We start from the raw sequence: 22255 nt of genomic DNA, 5'->3' as shown, positions 1-22255 counted from the left end.
TAATTCAAATCATATCACGATGCCTTCCTCGCGCTGTCAGTGAGCCGTGATAGACGTGACAGCATATGATATCCCGATTTCTATTCTTCGTCAATCGTCGACGCGTCTTTCGAGTGATGGTGTTGCTGGTTCCGTCGCAGCACCCGTGAAACGACAGCTTGGCGCGTTAAGTGTCGGCTAAGTACGCGTGTTTTGGTTTCGAAACTAAGGCAGATCGTGGGTGTAGCCTTACGACTGGAACAGTGGATGTACGAGAGCGCCTTTGACAGGTCCCGAAGGTTTCGTGAGCGACCTGGATTGAGGGTGAGTGATTAAGACGGGGGCAATGGATGGTGGGTGGAGTCCAAAGAAGCTTAAAACCTTAGCGCGCCGCTAGCCTTGGCTTTGAAAGACGGAAAGAGCGAACACTCAGGATGTCTTGAATCCGTGTTTGATGATATCCAATCGCATCTCTTCTCTGTCATACGTTCCACAATGGCACTGTCGCTGAACATGCTCCAACATCCCGTGCGCCATACATCCCTGATATACACCAAGATCTTGCCTAAACATCGAAGCTCACTATCTCCTCCTTGCCAGTCCTGTGACATACAGCTCTCCAGGCTCTGCTTCTACTTTCCATCCTTCGTTGACCAACGCCTTCAAGACTGCAGGTCCTAGCTTTCCCCTTCCGCCCTCGCTGTGTCGGCCCAAACCTGTGATGATCCTGTATGCCTCGCCACCACCTCTGCGACCAGCACCGCTCCACTCGGGTATTCTGCGCTCGCCCAGACCGTTCCACCAAGCTTGTGTTCGTTGTTTGGCGATTCTCGTTGCGTCGGCCACAGTAACGCCATGGAGATCGAGGTATGTTGGACCAGATTGTGTGGAAACGAATGCGTCGGCTTCGGCTGCGTTCATCGCTCTCAGATTGGCGTTGAGGTCGCGGCCTTCTTGTGCATAGTACGCGGCTGCTTGCCTCATGAGTGGCGTCGACTTGCCCTTGCGGTAGGCACCCGATGCTTTCCCGAATGCGTCGTTTCGTGCAGCAGCTGTGGACATCGCGTCGCGTGGTCGAACAGAAGGCGTCAAAGTTGGGAGTGTCGTGGCTTCAGAAGGATCGGATAGATCGACAGGAGCATATCGTAAGTCAAGCTTGATACCACCCCTCCCACCTGTCTCGCTAGCAGGTTGTTGGGTGAGTGATTTTGCCAACTCCTGGGCTTTGATCGTCGAAGGAGCAGTAAGTCGCACTATGGCAAGGGCGTGCTCCAGATCCATAGATGGAAAGCTCTCATTCAGTGTGATCGCATCCTGTACCAGTGCGGCATCTGGTTCACCCTCTTTCTTGTGTGCTGCAATATCCTTCTTTACAATGGCCAGCACAGTCGCCGAAACGGACGTGCCGTTCGCGTGGTAAAGCGACGACACCGTCTTCGCTGGAAGGCCTGTACGCGACGTTATAAAGTCTACATCTCGACTCGTGTTTTGCCAGCGATTGGTTGGCGCATCCGATTCGACGAGGTAGCTAGTACCCGCCTCCAAGGAAAGTCTCTGCTTCTTCTTGCTCTTAGCTTTTTTGCCCTTTTGCGGTACGAGATGGTCTTCTGAGAATGCATCAATACCCTTCGCGACTGGCCCTTCTCCAGTAGGGCTTTTCCTACTGTCATCGAAGAAGACTTGGTTCAACAGTTCATCCGTCGCTTTATCATAATCGTATCCACACTTCTTCAGCGTGTACGTGACTTGCGCGAGCCGCAGACCTGGGAAAGTTTCGGCAAGCAACAGCTCTTTTGTGGAGACGTCCGACTGCTCAATGTCCTTGTAGTACCCATCCTCCAGGGACCCTTCTGAGCCCCCCGACCGTCCGTTGACACTGAATGTAGAGAACTCGTTCGAGAGCGTCGAGTGGTCCGTCGCTACCGTTTGCGTCGTCCACGAATCAGCATTGGAGTCGACATCGGTACTGTGTTTGTCTGGGCTGCCTTGAACTGCGCCTCCGCTGCTGCCAGAGGGGTCAAAATCGAGGGCTTCGGCGTCGGCCGTCAACTTCAGGGGTTCGAGTAGTTGCCTAGTAAGATCGATTGCGTTCGGTTCTCCTGCGAAATCCGAGTATATCGTGTAAAGAAGAGTGGGGTCTATCGTGGGGCAGTATTCCTGCTGCAAGTCGCATTCCCGTTAGCGACGTCGCACAATTGTCTACTCTCGCGTCGTTGCATACCTCGAGGAGACGGAGGTCTTCATCCATTTTGATTCTTGTAGTATTGACGTCTTCGTATGTGTCTATGCGGCGAGTGCATACTCAGACTGTCTGTCGAGACTGTTGGAGTGTGTCGCACGATTATCTCCTCTTAGAGACGTGCGCGTTTGAGATGACACGGCGTGGTGTGGTAGGATGATTGTACGATAGGCGGGCGCACAGGCAGAAGTGCGTGGGGTGTTGTGGCAGAGTCGGCGCGTAGTCGCGAAAACCATGGGTCGAGGGGAGACACAGCCGAGCTTGGCGATCAAGACACACCTCACCCTTGCTGCAGCATAGCGAATCTCGTTCGACAGAAGAGATTCAGAGTTTGCGACGTTCGATTCCTAAGCTCACTGAATTCTTCGCGCTGGTTAGATGTCACACGTCATCTCGTCCCGGATCCAACTGCGCGTCATCAACCGACTTAATCGACGCTAATGCAAGCGCCGCGAGGCTCAAGCGCGGGAGCCCTACCAAGCTCTCGACAACCTCAAGATCCGATAGATAAGCATCAAGCTGGACATTCTCTTTCGTCTTCTCTGAGCGTTTTCGGAGAGTGGTTTAGAGGGCCATCAGGAGGAGGCGGTGTTCGGCTTGAACAACGTCATACATGCTACACAGGAACAATGACTGGCTCTACAGCAGGACACCTTTCAGTGCTATCACCAAGTGTAAGACCTCATTCGATCTACCGTCTTCTCGTATCCCTTCAATATCAAGCCCCGTCCTTCTGGATAGAGATATGCCGTAACTGCCGGTCTCGGAGAATTTGACTTGGCAGCACCGAGTGATCAGCCTCGCGTACCCGTTCTGGCCCCCAACAGCGCTGCGCCGCCATCACGTCCATGGCGGTGCACGAGATTTGTGCCCAGGCGTGCATGAGTTTCAGGCGACCTGTTGCATCCTTGCTATGAGTTTAAGTACACCCAAGGCCTCCCGGGCGTAATGACAGCTCGCGAGTTTGATCCCCTCGCGTCTCTCATACTCGAAAACCGCATCTCCAATCCCGAATAACAATCAGACAACATGGCGCCCATCCAACGTCGCAACACCAATCTTTCGCTGCAAGGCACTGTAGCGGTCATAATTCTTGTCATTATGTTTGTTACAGGCATCTTTTGCACAGTCGTTTTTATGAAGATCTGTAGTAAACAGCGGAGGCGCGAAAGGGCTATGCGCAGGATGCAGGAACAAAACGCGCCCTACGTCGGGGTTCAGTATACTGCACCACCGGACGCCCCAAGCAACGGAAGCGTGCTACCACCGTATGCAGGACAAGCGCATGTACCGACGGAGCTGCATGGAGACCAGTACAAACACAATGGGCCGCAGGAGTTGCAAGGAGAAGGGAGACCTGAGTCTGCTCAACCGCAGCAGATTGACGGGTACATGGCAGCAGTGAGTGCCATTATTGAAGCGAAGCATCGCGTTGGGGATAGAGAAGCTGATTTCCCATAGCCAACCGTTGACAATAGCGATCCTATCGAACTACCCGCGAACGCGATCGTGAATAATCACGGAAACAATGGAGCTGGAGGTTTTGCGATGGAAGAACCGCAACAAGAAAAAAAGACAGCGTTTGCGCGCATGCAAGCATTGTTCAAATGAAGACGTCAGGAGACCTTATAACGTAATAACGACCACCGGAATGATTCAAGGGCAAACGACAGATTCCAGGCAGCTATAACGACAGAGCTATCCACATGGGCTTGACGAGCGAATATTCTCTCCATAATAGGAGTAACAATGGGGAGACTACAACTCTGTCTCGCTTTCGCAGTGAGCGAGTCCGTCACCACGGCTTTGCGATTCGCGTATCCCTAGTCTTAATACACACCATCAAGGCTCCTTCACTGCGACTTCTTGATTAGCGCCTTGCCAGTCTATATATATATATCGTCCACGACTACTGTACCTCGATCAATCCTACACCCCCGCTTGACAATCGATACAAGCTATCTTGATAACAATTAAGCTCGTATCAATCAATTGTACTACCCAAGACACATCAACACCTCAAGGACCGTCACCATGGACCTCATCGACGCCAGCAACGCCCCTGTACCCATCACCGTAGACCCCATCACTGGCAACACCATATCCGCCAACGAGACCGAAAACGCGATGGAGGACACTCAGATGGCCGACCCCGAAGACCACACCAACGCGGCTGATGACGAAGCCGAGGATGAAGCCGAGGACTACTTCATCGACAACAGCCCCACATTCCACGACTTCACCACCCTCCCTCCAGACACCAAGGCCACAATCACCCGCCTCCTGGCGTCTGCAGGTGCCGCTTGGGAATTCCGCTCCATGGCTACCCCGTTCCCAGTCCAGTACCTCCCCGATCCAGACTGCCATAACTGGGGTCTAGCACTCATTTCTGCGCTCAGCCGTCTGGCGGATATGACACGCACTGGTTTCAAGTTGGAGGCGATTGCGTTTGTCATCAAGCACATGAAAGAGCGGAATGATGTTCCTGGTAATACTGAGGATGAGAGTAAGATGTCTTCGAATTGCGAAGAGGATTGGTGCTAACAGTGCGCTTGAAGATATTGCTGCTTCGGTGGTTATGGCTGGCGATTTCGTGATTCGGCTTGAGGACGTCAACTACAGCATCCGCAAGATGCGGAACAGGGTCAACAGCTACCGGCCTGCTCCACAAGGTCAGGGTCAGGGCTATGGCCATGGACGTGGGCGTGGCGGCTACCGCGGTGGCCGAGGTCGCGGTCGAGGACGTAGTGGTGGAGCGAGGGGACGAGGAGGTATGATGGGCTTCCACGGTTGAAGTGTTGTTGAGTGATCGACATCACCTGGCTGTTATGATGGGGTGTGGAGGAACGTGACATAGATAGTCCGGGTGTACTTCACAGCCTTACTGAATGTACGTGGATATTTGAAGATACATTGAATACCTCCACGCCTTGCTATGATGCGGAACTCTGTGATTTCCGGAGACGTGTTGAAGACTACACATGTACTACCCCAAACCCAAATCTACTCATGCTATACTCACCGTACGCGACGACTCGCAAACGCCTCACAATGATAAACAGCACAACTACCGCGCTCGCGCGCATAGCATCTCTACCAGTAACCCTACTCGGCTCTCTCCCTAGGCCAAACATCTCCTACATCCCCGCCGCACATGTCAAGCTCAAAGCGGAACATATCGTAATGGTGTTTATTTGTGTAATGCGACAGATTTGGCTGTACGTAGAGGGCTGGAGAGATAGCAGGAGGCGAAGAAACAGGGTTGATGAGGACAACGCAGAAGACAAGAGACAAACCAAGAGGCGCTCGAAGAAAAGGGGAGCGCTTGGAAAGGCGGGTAGGAATGTGGGTAATGGCCGGAAAGTGAAGATCGTTATGAAAGGGAGGTACACGCTGGAATTGCAGTAATGGACTGGTATAATATGGCGCATGAAGCCAAGTCTATATGCATTTCCAAGCTCTAAGACGGCGCCAGTGTAGTCTAAACAGGTTCGCAACACGTCATGTAAGCTCCGCTAGATGAGCAAGTGTTGCTCTTCACATAAAACGACGAGGACCTGAAATGCTCTCATCGTTATCTGACTCGATGTCCTTGTTCACCCTAAAGCCTGCCTCGTCTTCTGATTCGCTCTCCGATTCGCTTTCCGATATCTGGGTCCTGGCATCTGGTTTTGCCCAGAATTTGCCTTGCGATCCGCTTTCCGATTCATTTTCTGATTCAGTATCCTCATCCATAGCCCCAATAATATCCAACTGTAGCCCCGCAGTCTTACACGCGTTCTTGATTTCCCTCGATACTCCGTCTTCGCCTTCAACCACAACCAAAGTTTTCCAATTCCTAGCAACGATATCCTTCTGCTCGATGGTAGCCAAGAGAAGGTCTGTGACCTCAGCGTCGCTTCCTAGTTCGTTGAAGAACTCGAGTGTGTCCATAACCGGCGGGAGACCAACGGAATGAAGACGCGGTTTCTTAGACGACTTTCCAAATAGCTGGTAATCCCAGTTCAGGCGCAATGTCTTGAGCGCTGCGAACTCGCGCATACGTAGCACCTTGCGCCCGGTAAGTGTTGGGTGATCGATCGTTATGCTCTTCAAAAACTCCGCTTGCGACTGAGCAGCCAGGATATAGTCCCCAACGTTATCAGAGCTTTCTTCCAGTTCGGGCTCCGGCTCTTCTGTTTGCGTCATGACAAACTCCTCCAGCGCCTCGGGCAATTCGAGGAGATCCCCAAGTGAGTCGTCGTTAATATCGCATTCGATCAAGTGAAGTTGTTTGAGCGCTGTCATGTGCGGCCGCTCGATGTGATCGAAGCCCTTCTCGTCTAGCTTAGCTCTGCGGATCGTCAAGGTTTCCAGCGTGGGATGGGCGAAGATATGTATGTTCTCGCGGAGGTCCCAGTAAGCATCATTAGCGCATTGGTAGAATAGTGAGCAGGACTTCAAGCATGCGAGATCGAAGGGTCCATTGAACAAGGTACCGATGCCGTGTAGGAGCACGTCGGGAACGGAAATATCGAGCTTCTCCAAATTCGACATGATCGATAGCGTCCGTGACAGGCTATCTGAGCGCTTGGGATCCAGGTATGAACCGGCGACAGGTGCGTCGAGCGCCAGTTGCGACAGCTCTGAGGACGGATAGGCCAGCTTGATTTCATGGATGGCTGAGCCACGGCGCGGCCGACGACTCAATGACTCGCTGAATGTGAGGTGCAGCTCTGGAGTTTCGAACAGAATGCTCTTATATAAGACGGCGTCACTGAGGCGGTGGCATCGTTTGTTGACGCGCGATACGTTGCAGAGGTCGCGTCTGGAGAGGCAACCCACCGCCTCGAAGATGTGGAGCAGCAGCTCATCTGGCAGCGCACTCAGTCTGTCGCGTAGAACGACATCGGTGTTACTGTCTTTCTCCAGCGGCATATCTGATACTAGTGTATCGATGCGAGAGAGAGGAGACGAGGTATCCATGCGCGAGGTACTTCGCAACCTTTGCTGCGAACACGTGGAGTTGGCCTGACTCGCTGCAGGTGGAATGCGGGGAAGCTTGTGGAGAGCCGCCGATCTTCAATCAAGGTACAATAGAACGATATAGAGGAAATGCTGCATAAGAGTAAAGTGTCAAAGTCTTTGTCGTAGACATTAGAAGACAATGTTGGAACACGCAAGTCTGAGAATGAAGGTACAGTGGTGATACGTCCAGTGACGGGGCAGGAACAGCGAGGCGCGCACGGCCCGCCACGTGCGGCCGGTCCCATGACATCACCCAAAAAACCTCATCCCTCATCTGACGCTTGCATTCCCACAAATGACATCTCCAAACGACTTGTATCGGCTTTCGGTTATATGCTGGCACGGGTCTACTGATGGAGCATGCATCTCCATTTTACACTGCCCAAACATATATCGAACCAGTAGTAGCAATTTTAGGCTAGGGGTGGACAGCCCCCGGCAGGTGGACAGCCCCCGGCAGGTGGACAGCCCCCGGCAGGTGGCGCACGACTGCATCGTGAACCTAGGCTCACAAGCAGACTTCGCGACTGATGCTAAGCATTTGAACGCCACGGGTGAAACATAACTTAGGTCTTTAGAATGATACTTGAGTATGACATGGGACTCAGTCATTTCGACTCCGGCAGTGGTGCTCATCATGCTGCGTATTCGTTCGTCTGCGCCGCTCAGTTGATAATAATTAAGATTTGCATCGATCAGACATATGAGAAAAGACTTATGCGTTCTATAAGGGGTCGTCTGTGCTAATACACATATGTTTCCGACAAAAGAGCTTGCGTTAGCACTGTTGGATGGAAAACACGCTGAACAAGTAAGTGTCAATGTATTGGGTTAAGGTCCTTGGCCACAGGCGCGAAAACATTACAAGAAACCTTAAGGGCTTGGAATTGTCGATTGCTGCCACCGCTTTGCTTTCCGATCCTATATGACTTCTCTCAAGATGGTGATTTGAGTTGCTGAAGTCTTGACTGGCTCGCCTCTCGCCCTGTAGCATGGTGGTACCGGTGAATGCCGACCATAGAATGACTTATGAGAGCTACGTTTTAAGTACACAATTATCAGACATCTGGTTGGTCTCTTATTCGTACTGTAGTCATATATGTGCATAACCAAAGTTGAAAAATTCTCGCTACCACCATCTTATCAGATTCTTAAATTTAGAGTCCACACTCAGTTGTGCAACACTTCGACACACCACACCTGCCAACTCTCCTTTCGTGCCAACATCTAGACACACTCTTCAGCCTACTCAGCAGGCTGTAGTCCGCTCTTCACTATTCCGGTCGAAACCATCCCCCTTCTTCTACGTCACAGTACCCAGGCAGCCTCCCTGCATCACATTCACCCTTGGCAGTGTGCTAGACTATCGTGATACAGCACGAGCCTATTCCCAGCACTAAGCCTGTATAAATACGTGGGAAATCTACCGAAGAGAAACGAATCACCGTTGAGGAAAAGTCTCAACTTTCAGAGAAGTTCATTAGCGAGACTGAGCAGTCGACCACCCCTTTTCCCTACCAGATCATACCTGTAAGTCTTTGAAGCCCGGTTTGATAAACAAGACTGACTGACATTACTAGCTCTTGAGATCGACAAAGATGTCCGACTCAAGCTATTCCCGCTCCCCCAGCCGCGATTCCAACGACTCCTCCTCCCCTCCGCCCCTCTCCCCAAACGCGCAGCTCGAGCTCGCTCTCGTCACCAAGTCCAGCCGCGCAGTCCTCTCGCACTGCCTCGGCCTCTCAAGCCTCGACGGCGTGCCACCCTCCGCCAAGAACATGATCGTCGTCAACTTCGACACCGAGAACTGGGAGTGCAAGCAGAGCGCGCTGACCGAGATCGGCGTGTCCACGTTCGACTCGCGGGATATGCGCGCGCTGGCAGCTCCGGGTATGCATGGTGAGGACCTGCTGAAGCAGGTGTACTTCTACCATGCGCGTATTCTCGAAAATGCGCACTTGTTGAACTTGAAGTGGTGTCCTGGAGATCCTGAAGCGTAAGTACCATCTCTTTCTTCCTATTGCAAAGGACGTCGGCTAACTGTATGACAGCAACCGCTTCGGCACTACCCGTTTCCTCACCAAGTCCGAGGCCAAGGAAATGCTCACGGCGATGTTCCAATGGCCTGTCGACGACACCGATGCTTCGAAGGGCTTCTGTCCTGTCGTGGTCATGGGCCATGCTCTTTCTGGCGACATGTCCATGTTGAACTCCACGCTGGGTTTCAACGCCATGGCTCTAGGTACTGTCGTCAAGGTCATCGACACCCAGTACCTGGCCAAAGAGTGTAAATACGATTCCTGGGGCGGCAATAAGATTGGGCTTAGTACTCTCGTTGGCATGTGCGGCTTCTCTTATCGAGATGCTCATACTGCCGGCAACGACGCCGCTATGACGCTCATTGCTGCTGTCCAGATGGTGCTTCCCTCTGAATTCAAGACCGAAGACGGCGGCCATCTACAAGAGGTTGTCGATACTATTGAGTTACTTAGTCGGCAGCAAGTGTGGGGCTGGGGCAGTGACCTCTTTTGTCTCCGCTGTGGCAAGTATGGCCATACCAAGAGGAATTATCAAGGCAAGCTTTGCTACGCAAAGGTCAAGTGTGACCACTGCGCCTCTTCCCAGTCAGACAAGCGCAAACAGGCCAAGGGTACTCACATGACTGAGCGTTGCATCTCGTATGCTATGAAAGGTCCTGAGGTCTCCTCGATCGAGAAAGTCGCCAATGCGGTGGCTGCGCTTGATCTTGCAGAGTTTTAAGAGGTGGTAGTAGTGTGTCAGACTGAGAAAGTATGGCACCCTGTAACGACCGCATTTCTTGGCGTATCTCCACACTGTAGGATACTTTGTACTTCGACCTTCTGAAATTTGCCTGGGTGTTTTTGAGGATGCCCGATGTTGTTCCAGATAGCGATAGAATCCACTACAGGTGGTCCAAGAATGCAAAACTGATATAAAACTCGTGCAAATAATCGTCTTTGTTGACACTGCGATACGGCGTTGATGACCCATCGCGACGAGCGACTCAAGACTTCCAAATCCATTTGTACCCATACAATCAGGTCCTTTCGCAAAAGAGAAGTATCGTCAACACAAGAGTTTGCGATACGACGTTGTCACGTGCGATTGGCGTAGGATATCGAAGCGGTGCAATACCGCAAATCTTAGCTCGTAGCTCTCAGAGGACATGTCGGTGTGTAGGCGTAGCTCTAGGAAGCACGAGATTGGCTGTCTGAAAATCGTGTGGGTCGTACCTTGGATAGCTTTTTGTTGACTGAGTCTCTTAATCCGCTCTAGTGGACATAGCCATGGGAGACTGACATTGATACCATGATCCGCTACTTTCCGTGAACTGAGGCCACAATTTATAAGTACGATGCCATCCTCGACAGCATTGCCATCTACAGATTGCGAGCATATTCTCAACAAGTTTCCTCCAATATTTCCCTCCTCTTTCACTTTCACCACCGCCCCTCCACGACGACCCTGTTTGCGCGGCGGGGGCGGGCCAAGGCTCAAGATCGCTCACGCTCACTGATCATCTCAATGAAATACGTGCTCACCTTGGCCTAGTGACCGTTCACACCTATACATTCGGCGTTTCTCGTACCTACCCCTCTGGTCTCCGCCGCACTCTCTACTTGTCTTTTCGCAACCCGAACCCGCGACTCCATTCAACCCGAACGACATCGTCGACTTGAGATCGCTCACTCGCACGACATACTACGTAAGGTAAGTTCTGACTGTACGAAATGCATGTGAGCCATAGACTGACTTCGTACCTCTACCTCTGCAGACAGCGGACTCGCCCACCGCCATGGGATACTCACCGCATCCCAGTACTCTACCTCCCTTAAGCGACACCGCTATGTCCCAGAACTCCCAAGGTGGACCGGTCCCCGTCACCGCTGCCCCGCCCACAAGTACTCAACCTGATGCTCAAGATCCCGCGGTCACTGCGCTCGTAGCCAGCTTCAACGCAGTCGATATAAGCGGTACACCTGATGCCCGAGACCCCAGGATCATCGCGCTCGAGGCCCGCTTCAAAGAAGCCAGCGACCTTGAAGTGTGGGAGCACTGCGTCGGAGGTAGATGCATCAAGAAGATCCCCGACATCGCCAAGGACCTCGCCAACCACATCATCGTCATCTGTATCGACTGCGAGCACTGGTCGAACAATACCGATGAAACCACCGAGGTCGGTATCGCTACTTTCTGTCGTCAAGATGTATTGCCCATTGTGGCCACTGGAGACTTCGGTGATCACGGAGAGAACCTGATGAAGAAAGTCCGCTTCTACCTCCTACGCACCATCGAGACGTCCCATCTCCCGAATCAGAATCCAGCATCGCGGGGAGTCGAAGGCAACCGCTTCGGTCAAGGCCGGTTCGTCACCTTCGCCGAGGCGCGTCAGATCCTGACCGACCTCTTTGTCCAACCCATCAGTGACGTCCCCCGCCTCAAGGGTTACTTCCCCGACCTCAAGGGTAACTTCCCCATCGTCGTTCTCGGTCACGACGTCGGACACGATCTGAACAACCTCAAGTCCAAGGCCATTGCTTTCGACATGGAGCCCATCGGTACCGTGGTCCGCTACATCGATACCCAGCTGCTGGTTCGTGACAAGGGTTACTGGATGATGCCGAGGAACGAGCAGGTTGGTCTCAGGCGTATGGTCGAAGAGCTCTCCTTCGAGCATCGTGATTCCCACACGGCGGCAAACGACGCCGCTCGCACGTTGATCTCCGCATTCCAAATCGTTTTAGGCGGACACAAGTGCAAGAAGTTCGCACACAAGAGCATGGAGCAAGTGGCAGAAGATCTGGAGCGCCATAGTGTGGCGAACTTCGATGATAGCCTCGGTGGTGTTGAGAAGTACTGCTTCAAGTGCGGCACTATCGGCCACATGAAGCCAGATTGCACAGCCACAGACCTTCATTGTGATGAGTGCGAGGAAAACAATTGCGACATCGAGCCAGGAAAGGAGCACGTCACCGAGCACTGCATCTGTGTAGCCAACAAGAAAGCGCTCATTCGGCGTGAGAAGGACGCTATCGCTCGGGCCCTCAAGAAACCAAAGACCAAGAATCCGCATCGTGGGGGGCTCTACTCCAACTGGGGTCGTCCCATGTCACGTCGTGGTTCCACTCGTCCATCTGGTCCTACCATGAATTATGACGGTCTCCGACAGTACTTCGACTCCCCTGGTGGACATGGCTTCGCCCCGCCAGGCCCTGGAGGACACCCTTCTGTCAGGGGGTTTGGCGGACATCTCGGTCAAGGCGGCTATGGCAACGTTACGTTCGGTCGCGGTCGTGGTGGATACCCTCCACGTGGAGGACAGGGAGGATACAACCAAGGTTGAGATGGCAGAAGGACTGCACAGGTGTTTCGGCGTTAGATTGGCGGCGCTTTGAACAGGCCGGGAGGTGACTAGTTGCTTTTGGAAGTTCAGATGACGGCTGAAAACGCCTTGAAGATACCCTGGGTCTAGCATAGATGCAAACAATATAGGATGAATGTACACTCTGCCGAATACGGCGTTGGTTGCGAGAAGTGTGATGCGCTGCTGACTAAGCCAAAGAAAGCAGCAGGCAGCTGCGTCATCGGCGGGCTGTAAGCAGCAACCCTGCCGTGTAGCCGTCAACAACTTCCACCATCATGATAACGATAATACCCCCGCCATGCCTTTCGATGGGGTGCGGTTGACTTCCTGATAGCTAATATTCTGTCGCACATTCGCCATGATCGAAAACACCCTGCCCAAGTACCTGCTCATCAGGACGTGCATCCTGGGATTCCGCGCCATCACGCCCTTCAGCATCTTCTGGGTCTCTTTCAGCATCGCAGAGCCCCCGCACACGGCCTTCCGTCGCTTCCTCCTCACGTGGAGCATCATAGAGACTGCCTTCTGGTTACTCGTCTACCTACCCCGCAAGCGCGCGCTTCAAGCCTCGGCGCAACACCCGCCGCCCCTCGAGAAGGAGGAGAGGAAGGAGCTCTTCTGGCGATGCTGGGATAAGATCCCGCACCCCGAGTACTACGTCAGCAGGTGGTTTCTGGGCGCGAGACCGGGCGAAATACGACGCGAGAATGTGCGCGAGTTCTTCGCGTGGGCACTGCTGAACCGCGGCACAGAGAGCGATGAGGAGCGGAGGAAGAGGCGGCAGGCGCACCCGGAAGAAACCAATGCTGAGGACGACGAGCTCAACGAGTATGCGGACGGCATAGAGACGATGCTAGGGAGGAAGCTGGCGCCTGGTATGGGCAGCGCAAAGAGCCTGCGTCTGACTATCGACCAAGTCAACATGGCGCATCGGCCGTTTCTGTGGTATATGGTATGTCTGCTGGTCTTGAGATTGTATGTGATACTGACGGCGACAGATCGTTATGCTGGTCGATACCCTTACCGCCGCTCGTCTGCGCTACTACGGCTTCATGCTCTTCCGCACCCACCTTCGCTCCTCGCTGGCCATCTTCCCACCGCGACTCGCCAGTCTCACTACGCGCAACATCTCATCCGCGCCTGATCTGAGTTACTGGTACCGACCACACACCTCCAAGACGCGACTACCCATTCTCTTCGTACACGGCATCGGCATCGGCCTGCACCCATATGTCGAGTTCTTGAACGAGATAAACAAGCACGATCCGCTTGCGGCACAAGATGGTCAGGTCGGTATTGTCGCTGTGGAAATCATGCCTGTCAGCTTCCGCATTACTGGGGCGATTCCTGATAAAGACGACATCTGTCGCCAGATCAACATGATCCTGGAACGCCATGCTTTCGACAAAGTTGTACTCGCAAGTCACTCTTACGGCTCCGTCATCTCTACCCACCTGCTTCGGGACCCCATCACCGCTGCCAAAATCGGCCCGATGGTCTTCATCGACCCTGTTACATTCCTGTTACATCTTCCCGATGTGGCGTACAACTTTACCGCGCGTCGACCGAAAGGCGCGAACGAGCACCAGCTCTATTACTTCGCTTCTACCGATATGATGGTTGCGCAAACCCTGGCGCGCCAGTTCTTCTGGGCACAAAACATACTGTGGAAGGAGGACCTCAAAGACCGGGACGTGACTGTCAGCCTCGGTGGCAGGGATCTGATAGTTGACACCGAGACCATAGGGAAGTACCTTAATGGTGCTGACCTCAAGGGCGAGGACAGAACCTGGAAGGACTCCGAGTGGAGAGGCCACGGCACAGAGACGATTTGGTGGCCTACTGTAGACCACGCACAGGTGTTCGAGAGGCAAGACGGTAGGACGAGATTGGTGCACGTCTTGAGAGAGTACGTGAGACGTAAAGCGGAGGAGGAAGAGGTAGAAGAGTTTCCCGGGCAATAATGCATATCCTTGTACCTGCATTCAGGGTCTTGCCACTTTGTCGCACCATCCCAGTAGATCAACGTCAGCTTCATCGGAGGTTTAACGTACGTTTTGTCGATGCAGTCTACGGGAAGCCGTAGTTCATTTTGCGGGGGTCCGTCCGGACGGGCCTGAAGCAACTGGCGAGCCGGCCCCGCCGATCCCGAAACGGCGCGTATATACAACGCTTGTGTGCACAACGACGACATGCAAACAGCTGGCAGTCTGTCTAAACTATACTCTTACAAGTTCCTTCTATCAAAAGATTTGCATCATGCCCAACGGAAATTGGATCCTTGGAGACCTCTTCACTAAGGAATATGGACATCGCGGCAGTATCCAGAAACTCTGGGAACAACGATGGAAATTTCCCTGCACCAAAGGCGTTTACCCTTTCCACGATGGCAAGTTTGAAGATTTCGAACCAATCTTCAAGCATCTCATCGACAACAACATCAACGATCCTTACGACGATGCATACACCAACGCCTTCTTGCCAACAGCGCAACGCCTAGCGAAGGAAGCCAAAGAGATGGAAAGCAAGGAAAAAGAAGCAGCGAAGAAACTATACCTAAACGCAAACGCCGTATACAGACTCGCTCGATTCCCCTACATCGGCACGGAGCTCAAAAAGAAGGTCTTCGAAGAGCAAAAAGAAGTCTACTTCCGTGGCGCTCAACTCTGGGACATTCCCCTGGAAGAAGTCGTGATACCCCACAAACAAGCCTCCAACGGCGACGGCACCTCAATCCCCCTCTACATCCGCAAACCCACCGGCTCCGGCCCCTTCCCCACCGTCCTCCTCATCACCGGCCTAGACGGCCACCGCCCCGACAACACAGAACGCACCCAAGAGCACCTAAACCGCGGCTGGGCAACCGTAATCTGCGACATACCCGGCACGACCGTCGACTGCCCCGCCAACAAGCGCGACCCGCTCTCCCCAGACCGGCTCTTCACCAGCATCCTAGACTGGATCCGCGAAACACCTTATCTGAACGAGAACAAAGTCATCGCATGGGGTCTCTCAGCCGGCGGCTACTACGCCATCCGCCTCGCGCACACGCACTCTTCCCGCCTCCTCGGCAGCGTCGGCCACGGCGCAGGCACCCACCACTACATCGGTTCGGAATGGCTCTCGCAGATCGCCAAGCACGAATACCCGTTCGGTCTCGAGGAAGCGTATATCCAGAAATACGGCTATTCGTCCTTTGACGAAATGAAAGAGAAGTGCCAAGACGAGTTTTCGCTCGTGAGTGGGAAGGGAGAGGGCGTGGCTGTTGTGGGGCAGGGGATGAGTAGTTGTAGGTTGTTGCTTGTGAATGGTGTGTTGGATGGGTGTATGCCGGTTGAGGATAGTATGTTGCTGGCGGAGTATGGGAGTCCGAAGGAGATGCGGTTTATGCAGGGGCGGTTGCATATGGGGTATCCGGAGGCGAATGGCACGGTTTATCCGTGGATGGAGGGGGTTATGGTGGCTGTTTAGGTGGGATGCGCTGAGTGAAATAGACACTAGCAAGAGACAAGAGCCTCTAGAAGTATGACAAACACTTCCTAGTATGCTGACGTTCAATATTGTGATTGCGTGATCGCTTTTTGCTATCATATCATCACATTGCGTACATCCTCGTTTACAGCGCCACGGTTAAGAGACTAGATACGCACGAGCACTCGTTAAATGTGTATATGCAGCTCTATGAGATCATCCAATTCTCCTATCGTATAGCCACCAGAGAGATCGAAATGCGAATTCCAGGCGGCTCTCCCCTTGCGGCTTCGTGAGTTTCTGTAGCTGCATCCTCCTCGCTCCAAAGACTAAAGTAACATCCAATTAATGTCTACTATTGTGGGCTTGTCCAAACTCGTGCGCAAGAAACATCCCAGTCGTGACCTGGAGGTGTCGCTGAGGCCGATACTTGTCAGCCTATCTTCGGAGATCGACAATATACATTCGATGAGCCCCACAGGATTGCCCGAGTGGCCCAAGTATAGGTTCTCCAGCTTTACTACAGGCGTTTCTTGCTGCAAGATACAGATGATCCGTGAGTCTGCCTGTCCCCGGTACTTGAGCCTGAGATCGTCCGAGACGTCTGCGCAGTGATAGAACATTTGGGTAAGGAGGAAGTATGGTGTACCGTCGGGGTGAAGGGGCGGTAGCTGCAGTTCCACCTGTCGAAGCAGGCTGAAGCCTACGTCCTCTCCTTGTCTAGCTCGATCGAGGGTCAGGGTCACTATGGTCCCAAATGCTGCATGTTTCTCAAAAAGAGAGACTCGCAGTGAAGTAGCGACAAGTCCCCCGCCTCGAATGATCTCTCGAGCGAGTGCAATGGCATTTTTGATGTAATAGTTGTGGATAGCGAGAGTGTCAAGAGACAAATGACGTTCCTCGAGTATAGTCTGGAGTTTGGCAATGACGGTCTTGTCGACCCACAGGACGCGCGCTTGTTTGCGCGACCAGAGGCGGTGCGTCGGATTTAGTCGCTCTGGCTCTTCTCCACCCCGAGGCTTCTCTTGGTAGTCCTGAACTCGGATGGTTTTGACGTATTTCGCTAGTCGCCCACCTCGAGAGATGCTTTCGAGTCTTCTGATATCCGATTTCTTGAGGTTGGTCTGCAATATGGAGAAAAGGCGCTCGCCGACTACGCGTAATGTCTTCGTGTCTGCATGTCTACACGTCAAGCGGAAAGACTGGAGGTCGGCGTCGCTCACGTACGCTGCGATGGTCTCGACGAGCTCGGTGGGCATGTCGTGAAATGTGAGGGAAGGCATGTTCGCGAACGGTGAGACAAGCGTGTAAAATGCGCGTCCAGGCCCAAAGGACACGGGGGTGGAGATCGTGATGTGGAGAAAACAGAAGCGGTCAGGATGAAAGGTGTCACATCTAGAGTGTACATGCCAGATATGAAGGAAGCGCGTAGGCAGCGACGACGGGATGCTCGTTTGCTTCTCACAACGCCGCTTCAACGCTGTGCGACATCGCTAACCTTGCAAGGCAGGCACGCTGCATCTTCCCACCCAACAAGACATGTCTAGCAGCGAGAGGACGACCTGGCGAATTAGGTCGCACAGTTATTTTCGATCGACCTGATGTCTTCACGAACAGTGCACGCGCATCGACGAAAATCTATGCACCCATCGATGAGCTATTCACACTTTCCTCAAAGCGTAGAAACAATACGCAACAGAAACCCTGCAATCACCTAGGCGGATACACTCCAAGATTGAACACCCTACAAATATAACATCATCATACGTATGCAACCAGAACACACGTGTTAAAAATATTTTAATCTGATTTTCTCACATTTTCTATCTGCGCCACGCACAGTCCCCCGTCTTATGCCCATAGGCATTCTCATTACAATACCGTCTCGGATCTGTACTCTCAATACAAAACTCACACGGCACAGCATTAGGACTACTCGAGCGCTTCGATCCGCCCTGTCCATAGCCCATGCTACCCTGTTTCTTGATCAGCGCAGCCTGCTTAACCACGTGAATGCATTTCTGCGAATTATGAGTATAGGCCATGTGTCGTGTCAGGGGGTCTTTCTCGCAGTGTTCACAGTGCCACACGCTCACGCGACAATACGGTGCGGTGTGGTGATGTGAATCACATTTCTCACAGAAACGCGTGACGCCGTAGCCGCGACCTTCTTTGATGGCGGTTTGGCCCGCGTCGCGGAGTTGCGCTTTGAGGTCCACGTAATGCAACTTATTGAGCGGGGCTTCGGGTGGAGGACAAAGCATTAGGAAGGCGGCGATCATGGTGCATACGATGTCGTTGCCGGCGTTGTGAAGGTATGGTTCTTTGATGTCGTATTCGGAGAGGAGGTGTGCGAGGCGGATTTTGCGGGACGGGTTTACGAGCCCATGTTCTACGGCCAGCACTTGTGTGTCGATTGTTGCGACGATGGTGCCGATTTCTTCAAGGTCGAGACCAAAGCGCGATTTTATGACTTCGTAGTCATTCGAGACGGCGTGGCCGACGAAGATTATTGGACGTAGATTGCCGTATATGTCTCGGCGAGTGAAAACGCTGCGCAGCATTTCTTTCGCTTCTTTCACGCTGACAAAGGTTGTGCTGCCAAATTGAAAGGCATCCGGGTGCCCTTCGCAGAGGTCTTTGTTGGTGAGATGTGCGTGTGGTTTGATGCGCACGTGGTAGTTCTCCATGCTGGTGAGAATACTCCATGGTGATGAGGAAAATGGTTGTGGCACGGAACGCGGATCGAGAACAGATATTCCGAGTTCCGTGATGAAGTGGTCATCGTGCTCGTACCACTCGGCATCAGAGGCCACGATAATAGCGTCTTGGAGTGCAGCGGCTGCAGCGGCACTGCCAAGCGGAATTTCGCTTCCAGATCTCTTCATCCAATGCTGAAGAATAGCTGACTGCGTGAGACCTTGGTGTAATTCGGCTTCGATCAGAGATTTCAACTCTCTTGGTGAGACTGGGTGAGACATGTCTGACAAAAGTGTATTGTGCGTGAATTCTGACCACCAGGTAGGTATTGAGGTTGGTGCGTAGGAGTATTCGGTAGTCGAAGCGGAGGGAAGAGCAGGAAAGTCTTTCAAATAGGCTGAAACCGCCGTTGTGTAGCCATAGGCGAGATCTGAGTAGTGAATGGCGTTGTAGAGCTGATCCGCTTCGAACTCGGTTGAGGTTTGAATCATGGTAAGAGTCATGATGTCTGAGTTTCGATAGTTGCTGCAATAGTTTAATTGTAGAGTATGATTGGAAACAGTAAGTTAATTGTAGAGATGAGATGAGAGTGGGAAACCAAGCGCAATATATATATACTGGAACTGAAAACGTGATCTTGATGCCTGAAGGCGGCAGACTTTCGGTACCATGGTTGCACACTTTGACCACGGTTCTCGCAACGTATACCACCAATAAGGCATCTATGCTTGTAAGCAGTACCGCGACATTGCGACAATATTTCCAAACATTTCCTACACATTTGTTTGGCTAGTAGTGAGTGGGCGCCGAGCGAGGTGAGTAGCGTGGCACAGCCAACAGGCACACTCCTGACTAACCGTTGCAATGAGAATGACTGGAGGACGGAGCGATGCGATGAATTACTGCAACCAAGGTCCGATTAAATACACAAATTAGAACACGTCGTACCTATAGCGCTAGGCTGCTGTCTGCGACCTCGTGATCTTGACGACGCGCTCCATTCCGAGATCGCGCCATACTGCAGATCCGATTGAAGTAGGCGAAATAGGTTCCTCGACGCCATCCAGTGGTTGTTTGTAGCGCTCGGAGTATTCGTCGTCTCCCACCTCGTAGTCGTCGGTGTCATCGCTAAACTCCAACCCTTCTTGATCCACATCTAGGAAAAACCAGCCGTCGGATTGAGAAAAGCAAGCCTCCCTGAAGAAGTACCTGAGGGTATTTAGATCTTTCATCTTGAGCATATCGCATAAGCTCCGGGAAGCGTTGTAGAGATTGCTCCTCATCTCTTCCTCCGTACTTGGTATCTCAAGGGCCATTGTTCGCAGGTTAGGATAGTGTCCTTTGATCAAGTTTGACATGAACGATCCGCCATTTTCGTCGTCAGTTTGCCAGAGTGCTATCGAAAACACATCATCAATATTTATCAAGCTTTTGGTGATGATCAAACTATGGAGGCTCTTTTTCAAGACCTCTGGTAGGATCTGCAGGAAGAACAAGGTGTCCTCGGTAGTGTTCTCCAGAACTACTTGACTGCGAGACCAAAGGTACTGAAAAGCCTTGGAGGGTTTGATGATCCGATGGTAGTGTATGTTGAAACGCGCAACTTCGTTGTAGTAATTGATCCATCCCCGTTTGTTGGCTTTGAGTACTCTCCCCGCCTCTCTATTAACTTCTTTGGAAACGAGAAGTAGTGGTGTTGACATGAAGATCTTGTACGTAAGCATGACTTCTTGGCTGTCAGAGAAAAGGCCTGGGGGCCCATTAGGGTCATGCCAAAACTCATCGTAAAGCTCGTCTGGAACTGGTAGGTCCTCATCAGCCACTTCCGGTTGGTACATCATATCGAGAATCATCTGCGGGTCTTCTATGGGAGAGTTAGTCCTGACGTGGTGGTTACACCCAAGTCTGCGTACCTTTGCTAGAATCCGTCTCTGGCAGGTCGTAACCCTGGTTTTGTTCCCGTTGATCTTCGCGGTTCGTATGCCGAAAGATCGCTCTTGGCTCAAGCGAATAATCATAGATCATATCGCGAAGTTCTTGCGGTAGGTCATGTAGACGAAAACTGCATGTTGTTAGCTTTAGAAGCGCGATGCGTACGGCGGAGTCCTAACACGTCTAGATGTGCGGCGGCATCACCATGCCCAGACCGCGATGCTTCCGCTGTCTCTTCACGCATGGCTGTTGGTGTGTGTAAAACCGGGCTTCGGTATTGCGCTTGCGAACACAACGGAAGAGGAGCCCCAGCCTCGCGGAAGGAGGGGATGGCACTAGCGCGACGCGTCGAGACGCGTCTCGCGAACGCTCGGACCTCTTCTTGTTCCGTCGCTCGAGCCTTGCGAGTCTTTTCACAAGTAGCATACACGGTCACACAGCTCCAAGAATTGCGCGTACTTTAAAACTTTGAATCTCTGCATGCTTTTGTGTCTTTACTACTTCGGGGATCCAGTATACGCCTGAATTCGTCAAGACCACGACCAACGCCTGGACTGTGTGCTGACGACCAACAAGACGATCGTGAGCCTTGCTAAGATGTATCGCAGCCGCTATACTAGGCTGTTGCCTGCGATCTCGTGAGCTTGACAACACGGCAGGCCCGCAAGTCGCGCCATAGTTGAGACGCCAGTGAGGTAGGGGATATGGGTTCCTCAACCCCAGTCAGTAATGACCGATCCTCCTCTTCTGTCCCTTCATAATCGCATCCCTCTAGTGTTATGTGTCTAAAAAAGATGGAATCTGTCTCCCTACGTGCACATTTGTTGAACTCGTAGTCTTTGTAATAGAATCTTACGGTGTCCAAACGGCCGTTCCTGAGCATCTCGCACAGATAGTCCGAAGCCTCATTCCAATTCATTTCCATGACTTCGCACACGTCTGGTATCTCAATCGCCACCGTCCGTAAGTTGGGAAAATTTTCTGAAATCCAATTTGTAAATAAGGCCCCGCCTCTTGATTGCTCTTTGGTCCACCGCGAGTATGCAATAAGACTTAGGAAATCATAAGGGAGCACCAGTCGGCGAACGCAAGATTTCAGCGAGTCTGGAAGATCTCTCAGGAAGAATATGGACTTGCCGTAGTCGTGCCGGAGGAAGAACTCGCAGCTGGCCCATAAATCGATAAGAGCTGCGCTTGGTGATGTGATGCGGTGTAAATATATTGACGACAACAGAAGTCTCTCATAGTATCTCTTGGTGGTGGTTAGTACCTTCGTCATTTCCTCATTGGTAGCTTTAGACACAGCGAGTAAAGGCGTCGCTATCAAGATCTTGAAGGCCAAGACGGCGGTGTTTCCATCATCACGCGGGCTACCCACGATCGACAAGTTGGGATCCTGCAAGTACTTGTCTCCTTCTAAATCTTCTTCGAAGCTGTCGGATCGATCGTCATCATCTTGCATATCTTCTGTACTTGCGTCAACATCAGGAACGCCGATCTAGCATGTTTCATACCTGGATGCAGCTCGAGATTGGGCAAGT

At 52.4% G+C, this 22255-nt stretch overlaps 10 protein-coding genes across 10 annotated transcripts; 5 read left to right on the top strand and 5 right to left on the bottom strand.

The window, feature by feature from the left end:
- Positions 1-561: 561 nt before the first annotated feature.
- J4E85_000334 (uncharacterized protein) lies at positions 562-2227 on the bottom strand (the record flags this gene model as incomplete). The annotated part of the gene is made up of 2 exons (XM_051464626.1): positions 562-2136; positions 2201-2227. The coding sequence occupies 2 exons, from the start codon at positions 2225-2227 to the stop codon at positions 562-564; spliced, it is 1602 nt and encodes a 533-aa protein (XP_051331147.1).
- Positions 2228-4252: 2025 nt separating this feature from the next.
- J4E85_000333 (uncharacterized protein) lies at positions 4253-5012 on the top strand (the record flags this gene model as incomplete). Its single annotated transcript, XM_051464625.1, has 2 exons — positions 4253-4724; positions 4777-5012. The coding sequence occupies 2 exons, from the start codon at positions 4253-4255 to the stop codon at positions 5010-5012; spliced, it is 708 nt and encodes a 235-aa protein (XP_051331146.1).
- A 743-nt stretch (positions 5013-5755) lies between these two features.
- J4E85_000332 (uncharacterized protein) lies at positions 5756-7135 on the bottom strand (the record flags this gene model as incomplete). Its single annotated transcript, XM_051464624.1, has 1 exon — positions 5756-7135. One exon carries the CDS (start codon positions 7133-7135, stop codon positions 5756-5758), a length of 1380 nt encoding a protein of 459 aa, XP_051331145.1.
- Positions 7136-8823: 1688 nt separating this feature from the next.
- On the top strand, positions 8824-9985 carry J4E85_000331 (uncharacterized protein; the record flags this gene model as incomplete). The annotated part of the gene is made up of 2 exons (XM_051464623.1): positions 8824-9221; positions 9277-9985. The coding sequence occupies 2 exons, from the start codon at positions 8824-8826 to the stop codon at positions 9983-9985; spliced, it is 1107 nt and encodes a 368-aa protein (XP_051331144.1).
- Positions 9986-11042: 1057 nt separating this feature from the next.
- Positions 11043-12590, top strand: J4E85_000330 (uncharacterized protein; the record flags this gene model as incomplete). The annotated part of the gene is made up of 1 exon (XM_051464622.1): positions 11043-12590. One exon carries the CDS (start codon positions 11043-11045, stop codon positions 12588-12590), a length of 1548 nt encoding a protein of 515 aa, XP_051331143.1.
- Positions 12591-12969: 379 nt separating this feature from the next.
- J4E85_000329 (uncharacterized protein) lies at positions 12970-14575 on the top strand (the record flags this gene model as incomplete). The annotated part of the gene is made up of 2 exons (XM_051464621.1): positions 12970-13563; positions 13610-14575. 2 exons carry the CDS (start codon positions 12970-12972, stop codon positions 14573-14575), a joined length of 1560 nt encoding a protein of 519 aa, XP_051331142.1.
- A 295-nt stretch (positions 14576-14870) lies between these two features.
- J4E85_000328 (uncharacterized protein) lies at positions 14871-16082 on the top strand (the record flags this gene model as incomplete). The annotated part of the gene is made up of 1 exon (XM_051464620.1): positions 14871-16082. One exon carries the CDS (start codon positions 14871-14873, stop codon positions 16080-16082), a length of 1212 nt encoding a protein of 403 aa, XP_051331141.1.
- Positions 16083-16437: 355 nt separating this feature from the next.
- On the bottom strand, positions 16438-17365 carry J4E85_000327 (uncharacterized protein; the record flags this gene model as incomplete). The annotated part of the gene is made up of 2 exons (XM_051464619.1): positions 16438-16487; positions 16546-17365. 2 exons carry the CDS (start codon positions 17363-17365, stop codon positions 16438-16440), a joined length of 870 nt encoding a protein of 289 aa, XP_051331140.1.
- Positions 17366-17905: 540 nt separating this feature from the next.
- J4E85_000326 (uncharacterized protein) lies at positions 17906-19285 on the bottom strand (the record flags this gene model as incomplete). The annotated part of the gene is made up of 1 exon (XM_051464618.1): positions 17906-19285. The coding sequence occupies one exon, from the start codon at positions 19283-19285 to the stop codon at positions 17906-17908; it is 1380 nt and encodes a 459-aa protein (XP_051331139.1).
- Positions 19286-19738: 453 nt separating this feature from the next.
- On the bottom strand, positions 19739-20807 carry J4E85_000325 (uncharacterized protein; the record flags this gene model as incomplete). Its single annotated transcript, XM_051464617.1, has 2 exons — positions 19739-20646; positions 20696-20807. 2 exons carry the CDS (start codon positions 20805-20807, stop codon positions 19739-19741), a joined length of 1020 nt encoding a protein of 339 aa, XP_051331138.1.
- Between the last annotated feature and the right edge of the window lie 1448 nt (positions 20808-22255).

Source organism: Alternaria conjuncta, assembly GCF_024043145.1.
Source record: "Alternaria conjuncta strain BMP 0040 chromosome Unknown scaffold_1, whole genome shotgun sequence".
Taxonomy (NCBI): Eukaryota; Fungi; Ascomycota; class Dothideomycetes; order Pleosporales; family Pleosporaceae; genus Alternaria; species Alternaria conjuncta.
Note: the sequence above shows the minus strand (reverse complement) of the source record. Positions and strands in the feature narration are given on the sequence as shown.